General features: G+C 47.5%; 1 protein-coding gene across 5 annotated transcripts; it reads left to right on the plus strand.

Moving 5' to 3' along the window:
- Window positions 1-404: 404 nt before the first annotated feature.
- On the plus strand, window positions 405-12,393 carry ANXA4 (annexin A4). 5 transcript variants are annotated; one of them, XM_068421349.1, is made up of 14 exons: window positions 405-710; window positions 1,404-1,502; window positions 5,360-5,417; window positions 6,363-6,438; window positions 6,850-6,944; window positions 7,222-7,335; window positions 7,514-7,604; window positions 8,090-8,169; window positions 8,569-8,625; window positions 9,090-9,183; window positions 9,703-9,798; window positions 10,230-10,288; window positions 10,619-10,741; window positions 10,992-12,393. In XM_068421349.1, the coding sequence occupies exons 3-14, from the start codon at window positions 5,415-5,417 to the stop codon at window positions 11,049-11,051; spliced, it is 948 nt and encodes a 315-aa protein (XP_068277450.1). In that variant the 5' UTR covers window positions 405-710; window positions 1,404-1,502; window positions 5,360-5,414; the 3' UTR covers window positions 11,052-12,393. The 5 variants fall into 5 exon arrangements, with proteins under 5 accessions (XP_068277450.1, XP_068277449.1, XP_068277452.1 ...); XM_068421348.1 differs by having other exon boundaries at window positions 405-668; XM_068421351.1 differs by having other exon boundaries at window positions 405-617.
- The last annotated feature ends 242 nt before the right edge of the window (window positions 12,394-12,635 follow it).

Raw genomic sequence — 12,635 nt, forward strand, 5'->3', positions numbered from 1 at the left:
TCTCCCCCGGCCCGGCCCGGGGCAGCCGCGCTGCATGCCGGGAGTTGTAGTCCGCGCCGCCTCCCGCAGCCACCGCGTGGTGCGCGGGAACTACCGCTCCCAGGGTGCCTTGCGGCGGGGCCGGCTGCCGCCATTGCCCCGTCCCCCCCTCAGCGAAGGGCGTTCGCCCCTGCGCCGCGCTGTGGGGCGGGGGGTGGCGGCCGCGCTGCCGGGTGGCTCCGCCGGCGGGGCGTGGAGCGGGGGGGCATCCTGGGGCTGCGGGGCCGGGCCGAGCCCTCCTGGCTGGCGGGGGCGGCGGGGGCGGTGCTCCCGGCGGCAGCCGGGACTTCCTGTGCCAGCCCATTTCCTGGTCGGATGGGGCTGGCGGGGGGCGGTGGGGTCGGTCGGTGACGGGCTCGGTGGCCGCCGGGAGCTCTGCCGAGGCAGCGATGCGGGCCCCGGGCCCTCCGTGCAGGCGGCCCCCGCCGTGACCCGCCGCGGTGGGGCTGCGGCAGGCCGGGCGGCCCTGGGCGCCGCTGCGGGGTGTATGGAGGCACCCCCCGCCCGCAGAGGGGCTGGAAAGGAAACAGAAGAACGAAGCTGTTGAAAATACACAGGCTAAAAAAATCAGAGGCAACGTAAGGTGGAGAAACCCAGCAGTTCTCTTGCTGGTGGATTAAAATGAGCGGGTATGGGCCCAGAGCAGGAGACAGCTGGCGTGAGAGGAAGGGGTGAGAATGGAAACTTTAACAGATGTAGGAAAGAGAAGAGTTTCTCCTTAGTGACTGTTGATATTATGTACTAGTCCACACTGAATCCTGCTTGGAGGTAAAATGCCAGATTTTACAAGGAAAGAGAGTCTGCAATGGAAAAGGAGAGTGCTTGTGGCTTGAACCCTGGTTTTCTGTTACCCTCTGTTCAATGTCCCCCTGCATCAGCAGGGAGTGAGTAGATGCTGGCCGGGTGGCCTCTGTGGGGTTGTTTTTGGGAGGCTGAGCTGCAGCGGGAGCTATAATAAGCCAGCTCACAGACGTGCTCGCGGGAGCACAGCCTGCGTTCATCCGAGCTGCTAAATTTAGGTCTCTTCTAGCAAAAGAGCATGTGCAAAGACACAGGGATGAGATACAGCTGTCCTATGAGCTGGAAAAAAGAACCTGAGAGGGTTGATTTACCCATTATAGTAACTGTACTTTTGGCATCAGAGGAGAGCAAAGTCCCTGAGGATAAACACAGTGAAGACAAGATGTGTATTATTGCAGGGTTGATTTCCCTCTCTCAGCCTCATGATCTTGTCTAAGGCTGACCCTGGCAGTGTCGCATCGGGGTAAAACTGAAGTCCCTTTGCCTGAAGTGTTTGGACTTGAGGGCAGTGCCGTTTATTGGGGCAAAAATAATCATCTTTATGAAAATAATTATTCTTACAGAAATCACGGCTGTTTGTGATGCGAGGTTGTTAGACAAGGGGGAATGATGCTGAAGATCTGGAGAGGTGCTGGGGAAGCAAAGGAGATGCTGCAATACAAGTAAGAAATCCCCACAAACAACACGGGGGGAGGAAGAGGACTTCTTGCTCAATGCTGTTGCTGTCTGTGCGCTCCACGCCGTCGTCCCTCTTGCTCCCCCCTTGGGTATGCCCTTTCCAACAACAGCATAAAGCGAGGCATCAGATGCTGGCTGTGTGCTCGGGCTGCAATCAGAGGGACCCTCTGTTCCCAGAGATTTTTACAGGCAGTGCTGGGGAGCCCAGAAGCCAGTTGAGCCTGCCAGGCCAACTTCACCGGCAAGGGCCTCTGTGTAAGGAAATGTGCATTTCCTAAATGTGTGTGAGGTCTCTCTGGGGAATCTCTCCCTGCTCTGGATACAACCAACTGTTTACGGAAGGGCAGAGGAGGGGAGCAGGGCTGGCTTGCCTTCCCGTCAGGCGTACGGGAAAAGCTGCTCTGCGCTGGCGAGTCCCACCCAGCTCCAGGGCGGGGACTTTGCCATCCAGGGCAAGCGGAGCAAAGCTCTCCCCATCCCTGCCAAGGCACCCGCTTGGGACAGCAGGTGAGTGCCAACCTAACTGGGGGGTCCCCTTTGGCATAGGGAAGGGGTTGCATGGCTAGAGGTGCCTGGGAAGGTGCCAAGCACTGTCCCCGCTTTCCAGACGGCAGCGGCTAGTAGTGCGGCTGTGCAGGAGCGGGACAGCCCTTGGCTGGGCGGGTGCCGCGTTGGGGCCACGATGCCAAGGCATCAGGGCACCGGGGCAGCCCTGGAGGGTGCAGGCCTGGGGTGAGGAACGACGGGGAGGCGGGTTGTGAGGAGGAGGAAGATGGCTGACTCTTTCCCTGGCACAGGGAGTGCACGTTTTGCTGCTTATTTCTGCCGTGTCCAGTGGCCAAGCTGGCACATCCTTCCCGCTGGGTGCTGGAGTGTGGAGGGCACGGCAGGGGGCTTGTGAAGCAGCTTTGGGTGGGTGCACAGGCTGAAGTGAGGAGTACAAGGCTCTGCTAACTCAGTGTTATATTTTTATTCCTTTTGAGGGCAGTGGCCTGGCAAAGGTCATCGTGTGGGAGGTGCTGGCATATTTCAGCTGGCTCGGGGCTCACCAGCAGAAGGGGGATCCTGTCCTGAGCTGTAAATTGGGCTGGGATCAGGGTCGGTCACCCTGCTATGAGCCCCAGACCTACCCCAGGGCGCTTTGCCTCCCTGAAGCCCAGCCAGCTGCCGAGGGAGCAGGCTGTATCCAGCACGCTGGAAACAGCTGGCGGTGGCAGAGCCATGGAAAAGCTGATCTGGCGCAGGGTGTGGGTCTGTGTTCGAGTAAACGTGCACCGAATGAAAGAACTAGTCAAACAAGTCCAGTGTTTGCCTTGCAAGGGGATGGGTCGCAAAACGGTGGTTTTCCACTTCACATCCTAGATGTAGGGCTGGCAGCACGTCGGTGAGCTCAAACTTGGGGGAAAAAATCCCTGTGTTTCTATCCTGTTCAGCTTTGCTTGCTGGGAGCTGCGTGTGCTCTGTGCCCAGTCAGGGAAACTTGATTCAGAGCAGGCCCAGATTTGAACTGGCCAGCACGCACAATAATTTCTGCTGTTTTCTGATAAATGAAATTTATTCTGGTTTCAGCTTTTAGGGGTCATTGATGTGGACTTATAAATGCCTGATGAGCTGATAAAATCTGCCAGGAAAAAGTCATCCGTGGAAAAAATTTGAATAATGCTTCACACACCTGCACTCTGTCATTTGCCACAGTGTTTTGAGCCTGTTCTGAGCCAGGTTTACTGCATCAGGAAGCTCAGGCCTTTATTCTGGGATAAAGCAAATAACACCCGGATAGGGATTAGCCAGGCCACCTTAGCACCTGCTAGCTGACTTTTTGCATGTAGTTTAATTCTTCAAAACACAGAGTTCAGTGTTGCTCCTGTCCTGAAGCTGTTTTTCCCCATTTGAGCTGCAGGCCAGGAATTGTGTTAAGCTGCAGAGCACTGGCAAATCTGACTAAGCAATTCCTTTCTCTCGGTACTAGCAAAGGGGGTGGCCAGGAGAGTTTTAGTCATCTAATGCCCCAGCCTGAGCAGTTCATGGGGATGCCTTCACCTGTGAAAGGGACCAAGAGGGTTACAGGGGCAGGGACCATTGCTGGAGAACCTGGTTGAACTGCTGAGCGCTTCCACCTGTAACTTCAGTGGCTCATTTCTTGTGGTACCACGCAGAAACATACTGGGAACAAACCAGCATTTGCAGGTCACACACTGGGGTTAGCACCGCTGCCTTTTGCAGTACTCCACTCTCTGTATTTCCAGTGACATTTAAGCTGGATGAAGAAATGGGAATCTTGCAGTCAATATTCAATGTGACATTTCTGTTGTAATGTGATATTGCAGGAGCATTTGCCCTGAATCCAGTACACACATCCTTTCCTCGTGTTTTGGTTGCTTTCTGCCAGCACATTCGCACTTAGAATTTTTCTGCCTCCCACCCCCTTTTCCTTGTTTAATGACCTTTCTTTTGCCCTCTAATTGTCTTGCTAAACCAGCCTGTCTAATATTTGTGTACAAACCAACTGCATCAGAAAAACATCTGGAAATTCAAAGCCATTATTTAAGTGTCTGGTTAAAGCCAATAAAGTTGGCTGTTATATTTCTGTAAAAGATCAGAGAAGAGCAGAGGTGACTTTTCTGATGTCTAGGTCATAATTTGACCACTGAAATCTATAATCAAATGAAAGAAAGCAAACTCCACGCTAATAATTTTCCATCTGTGGCCTGATTGCACAGGGTTTAATAACGTACAGATGACCTGGAGAGCACTCCGGAGTGCCTGTGCGTAACACATCTATGGCAAATGTCATGCTGAGAGTTAACTTGCCTGAACAGCACCCTCCGATGGTATCCCGGATTTGTAAGAGTCATGTGAAGCATGAGCAAAGACGCTGCTGTTCTTGCACAACTGTCTGGGCTCATTGATAGCAACTACTAAGCACCACGAGCAGGATTAAGGAGAGATGTCAGCTGCTGGCATTGCTCCTTCTACTTCAGGGCTTTAATGCAAGAACCTCAGCTCGTGCTGGGCTGCACTTGAGTTGCAGGGAAGTGAACCTTGTCCTGGTACTTGACATCCTGTCAACTCACCAGGGATATGGGGAAATACTTTGAGTGTGTTCATGTATAGGCCCTATGCATGGAAACAAAATTATGAGCAGAAAAAAAAATCCCTGGGGAGGTGGCAGGTAAGCTGCTTTTTTTTTTGAGGGCTTTAACAGGCAGTTAAAACAGCCATCGTACAAGGAATTAAACGTTGCACCAAACTGAGGAGATGTTGAGTACAGCAGATTTTAAGTAAGAGGGAAAATAATTCTCCTGTCCCAGTCCTCGAGTGAGGTTATCCTTTGCGTGCTCATCTACACCTTGATGTTGTCTCTGCCTCATTGAGGAGTATGTGGGAAGGCTGTTAGGAGTGTGCAGGTACCCTCAGGCTCTTGAGGGGTACCTCAAAGCTCTCTTCACGTGCTTTGAAGGGCATGGGAATCAAGTCTATTTTCTTTGCTCCTAGGGCAACATTGCCTGCTTTTCCTTGTAGCCTCAGCCAGGCTGCCATGCTAGCAATAGGAAAGAAATTTCTTAAATTACTAGTGCTAATTATCTGCTTGTGCGCCACATCCCTCTTTGGAACAGGGCAAATGCCCTGCCCTCACGCTGTTGCAAGCCAGCCTTTGTTCAGTACAAAGCAGGACTGGAAACTCAGGGATGCTGCTGTGTTCAGCAGGGTGTTCAAGTGCTGCTTTTAGTCCTCAGAGAAATTATGCAATTACTTAACCGGCTCCATTACCTGGCAAGGGTAGGTATAGTCTGTTAATTATTTGCTAGAAAACTAATACTCCCTCTATTTTTTATTACAGTTGTTGAGCTGCCTGGGGACTCACGACAGTAACAGACTGAGCAAATCCGAGAGCGATGGTGAGTGTGATGGTTCTGTACCACGCTGTGCCAAGCGTTTGCTCTGATCAGATAAAGGTGGGGAGTGTAGCTCAGATAAGGACACAGCAGGAAGAACGCTGTCACTGTCTGTCCCTTTATGGGGAGTGAGTTTATCACTTTTCTCTGCTTCCTCATACTAGAGGAGAATGACCCACACACATGGGCTCTTCCCTTTGGGAGTTAATAGAAAATCCAATCAGATATTAGTTCAAAGAGCATGAATTTCTCTAGATAAACTTCCTGGGTGTGTTATTCTTTCCAGGATCAATCTGCAAGGTGGCCATCTGTATGGTAGTTATCCCTGTACCTGTTGCAGAAAGCTTAACCCTACACAAATGTTAAGCAATGTTTTGCTGACGCTTTTCATGAGAACGTGGAGAGCTTTGTAAGCGATGGGGTAGTCCCACAGAAATGGCACTGGACAGGAGGCAGGAGAAACCTGTTTGTGAATCACTGTTTTGAGTAAAACACTGTGCTTCCTGGTGCATTATTTCACAGAATGATGGTCCTTGGCTGCTCTTAGAGGAGTCAGGAATAGGGCTTTGATGGGAACAGCTGCTTCTATGATTTACATGGAAAACTGCTGGGAAGAAGCCCCAGCTGGACTGAACAGAGATGCCAGGCTGCTTGCCATTATTTAATTGGAAACCAGATACTCCATGGGCACTGATATGAAGATATTTTCTCCTTTTAGTTATGTCCCTGTGGCTTATTTCTTACGTGGCTGGGAAGTCCCTCTAGAACAAACCATTTCTCTTTAGGGTAGGATGGAAGCCTGGCATAAAATCACTCATGTTTGGTGGGTGGACTTCACTGGCTGTCACTGTGCTTGCATCTTTTGAATTTTTTTTTTTTAATTCAACTCTACTGTATGTATGTATCACTTTGAGTCTGCCTTTCATAACTCCTCTCCTGTGGGTCTAGGCAACAATCAAGGGGGTCTCGAGTTTCAGTGCTGAGCAAGAAGCACAGGCACTAAGGAAGGCTATGAAGGGATTTGGTAAGTTGGTCTCTCTCCACTGTTAAACCCTCTTTTTTTTTTCCCCCTGAACATTGGGAATGTTTTGTCTGGTGGTTTGGTAGAGGAGAAGCCTAGCCATTTGCATTGCCCCACTGCCCCATGAGGGCACCGAAAGGAATCAAGCGGCTTGATCAGGCTGAGACTTTTGAACACAACTGTAAATCCAAATCTTGGCTGCAAAAGTCAGGCTCTTGTCTCTCCTGCAGCGTGGTACTGCCATGCTGCTGGCTGGGTTGAGGCACTTCTGTACACTGGTCTAGTCCCCAGGGCTGTTGAGAACCAGGTTGTGTAAGGAACAGAAGATGGTTAATGGTGCGCTCTGGACAAGACCAGAGCATGTGTCTGGTTCTTGTGCAAGCAGCTTGACTGGTTTTCATTGGTTTCTTCCAGGGACAGATGAAGATGCCATCATTGAGACCTTGACCAAACTAAACGTTTCCCAACGTCAGCAAGTTCTGATCACCTATAAAAGCAGTATTGGCAGGGTAGGTGGTTTTCAGAGATTGGTGACTGTGGCTTTAACTGGAAGATGCAGACATTTTTGGGGTTATATCACTTGGGTGAAATGTGAACAACATCCTGGTCTCCACAACAACAAGGTTAGCACAAGCCTTCCCTGGCCAAGTTTATTTTGGTCTTGCTCACTTCAGAGCAGTTGTTCATCCAAGGAGGGTTGGAGCACGAAGAAAAGTGGTGAATGAGTTCTTTCTGTTCTCAAAGGCTGTATCTTCCCCCAACTCCTTTCTCCTCTCCATCTTCTAGGATTTGATTGATGATTTAAAGTCTGAGCTGAGTGGGAATTTTGAAAGGGTGATCGTTGGTATGATGACTCCTACCACCATGTACGACGTGCATGAACTGAGGAGGGCCATGAAGGTTCGGAAATCTTCCTTTTATGTTGCTTAAGTTCTGGTCAATTTAGTATGATATGGCATAATTGTACATTTATTATTAATTTACTATTATTAACTTATATAGGATTTTAAAAATATCGTAGTTGCACGTTGAAAGAGTTGTCATTATAATGTTGGATCTTGTCTTTGCAACTCCCTAGGGTGCAGGAACAGATGAAGGTTGCCTGATTGAAATTCTGGCTTCTCGCACAAACGAAGAGATTCGGCGCATTAATGAGAACTACAAACTTCGTATGTAGTGCCAACTGCAAGCTGTTGTCATCCTGACTGAAAAGTCACTTGTGTGTGTGCATGGACATGTGAAGAGGAAGGAGAAGGGTCTCTTAGCCTTTAAATGTGACAAATCAGCAATTACAACTATTGCCATTTGTCCAGAGAACCTCTGAGTTACAGGTGTCAACAGCAGACTGCTACCAGCCTCAAGGATTAGAATTTCACCCAGAAATTGAACGGTGTAAATAAAACAGGATGGGGTGGTTATGTCTGTCAGTTGAATGTCTGTCCATGTGTGGATTTATTGCCAGTTTTATAATGGCTGTGCTGCTTAATTTTGCCCTGTAGCACTACATGATAGCTGGCCTGCTGTGATGATGTTTAGAGCCCTGAGCACAGTTATATACTTACCTAGCTTACAGCTGGCAAATGTTGTGGACAAACAGTGTCTGGGTGGTGGACCCATTACTAACAGATGTCATATGTGCGTGTGCTCTTGCCAGAATACGGCCGTACCCTCGAGGAGGACATTGTCTCTGACACATCTTCCATGTTTCGAAGAGTCCTCGTGTCCCTTGCGACAGTAAGTCCAGGCTAAGGGAACTGGGGGTGAATCTTCCTGTTGCTGATGGACACGCCTCTCACTTCAGTGACGAGGTGTTTCAGGCTGGCTTTTGTTTCACTTATCTTGCATTTCACCTCGCCTGCATTTCACACCCAGCTTCTGCAGGGAGGGGAGTCTGGGTATGCATTGATGCCATGTGCCCTTTTTAAAATGGCCCAGTTAAAGTGGATTGCTGCTCGTTTCAAAAGGAAGTACAGATCATGTCTGAGCCATATTTCACTCTATTTGTAAGCTACTGTTCAATTTTAAGGATCCCATTATGCATCTCCAGTAACTTGTTTTGAATGGGGAATTTGCAGGACTTGCTTCCACTAGTTGCTCTGGTGAAATGTGTTTTTCATCCTCGTATCTCTGCAGGGAAACAGAGACGAGGGAACGTATGTGGATGATGCCCTTGCTCAACAAGATGCTCAGGTGTGTAGCAATTTGCTTCCTTGCCAGAACTGTCTATTCTTGTACACGTGATGTGTGGTGAAGCCCTGCTTTTTCTAGACCTCATTTTTTTTCAAGGTAGAACAGTAAGGCTGAAGCTATGCTAGACAGCAGTGCCCTAGGTGGAGACCTGGGCTCTATTCTCAGTTTTGACCCTTAGAGAAGCCTCCTCACTGTTCTGACTCAGGCAGTGAAATGGGGATAATGGTTCTAGCCTCCTTTGCAATGCTCTGGTGAGAGGTCTCTAGACAGGCTGGGTATTTGGGAGGGGAGATGACATTTATGTTGAGAGTTGCTGTGCTTGGTTAGTATTTGTTGGAAAATATCTGTGTTCTGGATAAGGCACAGGCCAGCAATGCTTAAGCACCAAGGAATGAAAAATCTCATGTTATGTACACCTGGTCTTCTCAATTAGCCTTACTTTGTCTATTCATAATGTCTTCAAGTGCCTGTATGAAGCTGGGGAGAAGAAATGGGGGACGGATGAGGTACAATTTATGGCCATCCTCTGTACACGGAACAGATACCACCTACTAAGAGGTAGGACCCTCTGCGGTGTCTTGGATGTGTTTTTGTTGTTTGAGGACAATACTTCTGTAGGAGCTTTGTACTTGTTCATTAACTGATTGTGAACTCTTCCTGAGACAGCAAGTATCCTAGAGCCCAGTCACATCCAATTCTTTAAGATGATTTTATTCCCTCCTCAGAGAAAAAGGGACTTGAGAAAAACATCAGTAGAACTCGCTCCAGCCTGTAAATTGGAGATAATGAAGTGTAACTCCCATTGGGGCAGAGAGGGAAAGAAGCTAAGCATTTAAACTGCCATCATTAACTAGCAGTTCTTGAAAATGCTAGCAGCAGTGGTGGGCCAATTAGCAAGACAGTTGATAATTAAAATGAATTATTTCTGTGGGATAGCCCTGATTTAGCTTACGATGTCACAGTAATGGTACAATGTTCGTGCTGAGTATGAGCTTGATCTTGCAAAGTGATCCTTGGTGGTTTACACGCTGTATGCCCTGAAGCATCTCACTCTTTATCACCGACTCTTCCTCCTAGTTTTTGATGCTTACAGAGGGATTGCTAATAAGGACATAACAGACAGCATTAAATCTGAGATGTCAGGAGACCTCGAAGATGCGTTGTTAGCTGTGGGTGAGTTCCCTGCTTTTAAACTTTATCTACAAAGCAATTAAATAATGAGAGATATTGTATCTTGCCCTGGCTGGCTGTTTACATAGCTTCAGGAGGCAGATACTGTTTGTCTTTTTCACAAGCCACAGTGTTTTACTCTTTGCAGATACTATTGGGTGATAAGGCTCTGTGCTTTATGATATGCTTTGGTGTCGCTGACATTTGCTGTCAGGAAGCATTAAAGCCTTTAAGAAAATATTATTATGCACTGGGCATGGAGACGTCAATTTACAGCAGGTCACTGACGATGGATGTCTGTGTTGTACTTGCTGTTTGTTGGCCCTGAATTGCTCTTTACAGAATAAACACCTTCACTGAGAAAGTGCTGTAAAAGTTTGGAAGACCTTCAGTTTTTATTGACCTTAATTCTCTTGTTCTTATCTCCCTTACAGTAAAGTGCATGCGAAATAAACCTGCGTATTTTGCTGAAAGATTGTATAAATCCATGAAGGTAAGAGCTTTTGGTGTGAGATTGCTCTTTTTTCCCCCTTGCCTTTCCATGCTTGTGTCAGTAGCATGACAGCAATCATTAGATAAAGAGAAACTGCCATTAACTGGAGAAAAAAAAAAAGTCTGAGCTTTTATATGGACCTCTTTTCCCTCAGGAAGCTCAGAGCAATATTCTCACTTGGCAGCAAGCTGCTAGTGGATCACTCCACTAATGCAAAAATGCTCTAATTAGGCACAGATCCCACAGAAAACCAAGTGATAAAACCTTTGTGTCTGTCACTGATTTGTCCAAAATGCTCTGCAGTTGTAGATGGTTGGTTTATTTCTTTAGGGCTTGGGAACAGATGACAACACGCTGATCCGAGTGATGGTGACCCGCTCTGAAATAGATATGCTGGATATCAGAAGGGAATTCCTGACCATGTATGGGAAATCGCTCCACTCCTTCATTAAGGTAAGCTCTTCAGTGTTAGAAACAAAGAGCTGGATTTGCTAAGCAGCTTAAAGGAGATGGGTCCCCACCTGTCTCCTATTGGGTATTTTAGAGGAGGTGGAATTAAGGAGACTTTACATTTATGTCCTGAATGTTCTTAGTTCTTAAATTGTCGAAGAGGATACAAACCCTACAATAAATCGTATGTGCTGGAAAGAATCCAGCCTTGTATGGAGCTGTAAAATGAATTGTGTTCCTTTTTTATTTCTAGGGAGACTGCTCAGGAGACTACAGGAAAGTTCTGCTCAGACTCTGTGGTGGGGAGGATTAAAGGATGCCTGGTGTACTGCCTGGGTGATGGGAAGCAGCTGATCATAAGGATTCCTTTCTTTTTAATTTTTTCCCAAATGTCTTATTAATTGCTAAGAGCACTGACTTAGGTTAGTTAATGCTCTGGTTAGATAATGGCCATTCTGGTTGACCCTTTTTATACGCTTTTATGCTTGGAATACCCATTTGTCTACTAATTGGGCTAGCAAAGCCCAGCTTAAACAGAATGCTGTAACCAAACATATAAAATTGTTTCCTGACAAGCTGTCCCTTTGCCACTGCATTCACCAGCAAAACTTATCAACTGAAGCAAACTGGGATGCAGAATATGAGAGGCTGCACAGGGAAAAATTAACCTCAGCAATGCAGGGAGAGTGCAGAATGCAGGCTTGCTTCAGTTTTTGCAAGGTAATTAAAACACAAAGAAATCAATCATCTAAAATACAAGCATGTTTAGATCTTAACTTGCCCTCTGTTAGTGTGGAGCATTAACAGCCTTGCTGCACTTTATATATATGTTGCCTATAGATTTATAGGGAGGGAAGATGTCACGGGTGACATCAGAAAAAACTCTTGCTGCCCTGGTTAGAGGGCAGCCCCATATTCTTGGTCTGTCTTCCTTTACTTGTGGGAGTATAAATCATCGGGGTTATATTACAAATCCTTCCTCTGGATAAAGTGATGTCATTAGAACGGTGCCTTTTAAGGAATGACCTGTCTCATCAGCACTACCTGATGCCTTAGACTGGGATGCCTTGTGCTGGGGTAGCTCACCAAATCTCACCAGTGCTGGCTGGGGTAACACTACTGTTATAGCACCCAGTTTTTGTGCCTATGCCTGACTTGGACTTCACATCAACCTTGGGAAGAGACTTTTCCCCCAGACCCTACACAACTGCCTGTTAAGCTGAGTGGTGTTTTCACTACAAAAATGTGGTTCTGGTTTGGCTTAGCAAGTTTATTTTTTTTTTTAGCTGTTGGTATATAATCCTGTTTTGAAGGTTAGAATTTAAAGGCACAAATACCAATATGGCCTACACCCAATTCTGTCACTCATGTTCTTCTAAATTAGGCTGCTGTTGGCGATGTAGGAGATGCTTCTGTGGCCTCAAATAATTTTCTCGCTTGCTCTCTGTGCTGTAATTGGAGATACATTCCTCAGGTTTGGTGGGAGAGGAGGCAGAGCTTTTTCTAGTTCTGAAGCTGCCTGAGCAGTGAAAGAAAAACTGTCTTACCCAGTCCAACAGGCTAACAGATGCACTCAGGCTTGGCTTTGTGTTTAAATGCCTTGTGTTATATTGCTGACTTTAAAAAAAAAAATGAATAAACAATTAATTTCTGTAGCTTCTGCCATGATTGTGTATTCTGGGAGAGGTAATGGTGAAATAACGATGTCCTTGTTTTTTCAACAACTTCTGTGCTCCACAGGTGCTTTTTTTCTCTTATGCACAGCCCTCCATACACCAGCTGAGTGGGGAGAGGCTGCAGGAAGATGTTTTTCAGCCCCCGAGTGGGGTGCCCAGGGCCCTGTCTGGTCTGGTGGAACACCGCTGTGGGGAGGAGATGTCTCCTGCTTGTTAGAAAG

Source organism: Nyctibius grandis, chromosome 33 (genome assembly GCF_013368605.1).
Source record: "Nyctibius grandis isolate bNycGra1 chromosome 33, bNycGra1.pri, whole genome shotgun sequence".
Classification (NCBI taxonomy): domain Eukaryota; kingdom Metazoa; phylum Chordata; class Aves; order Nyctibiiformes; family Nyctibiidae; genus Nyctibius; species Nyctibius grandis.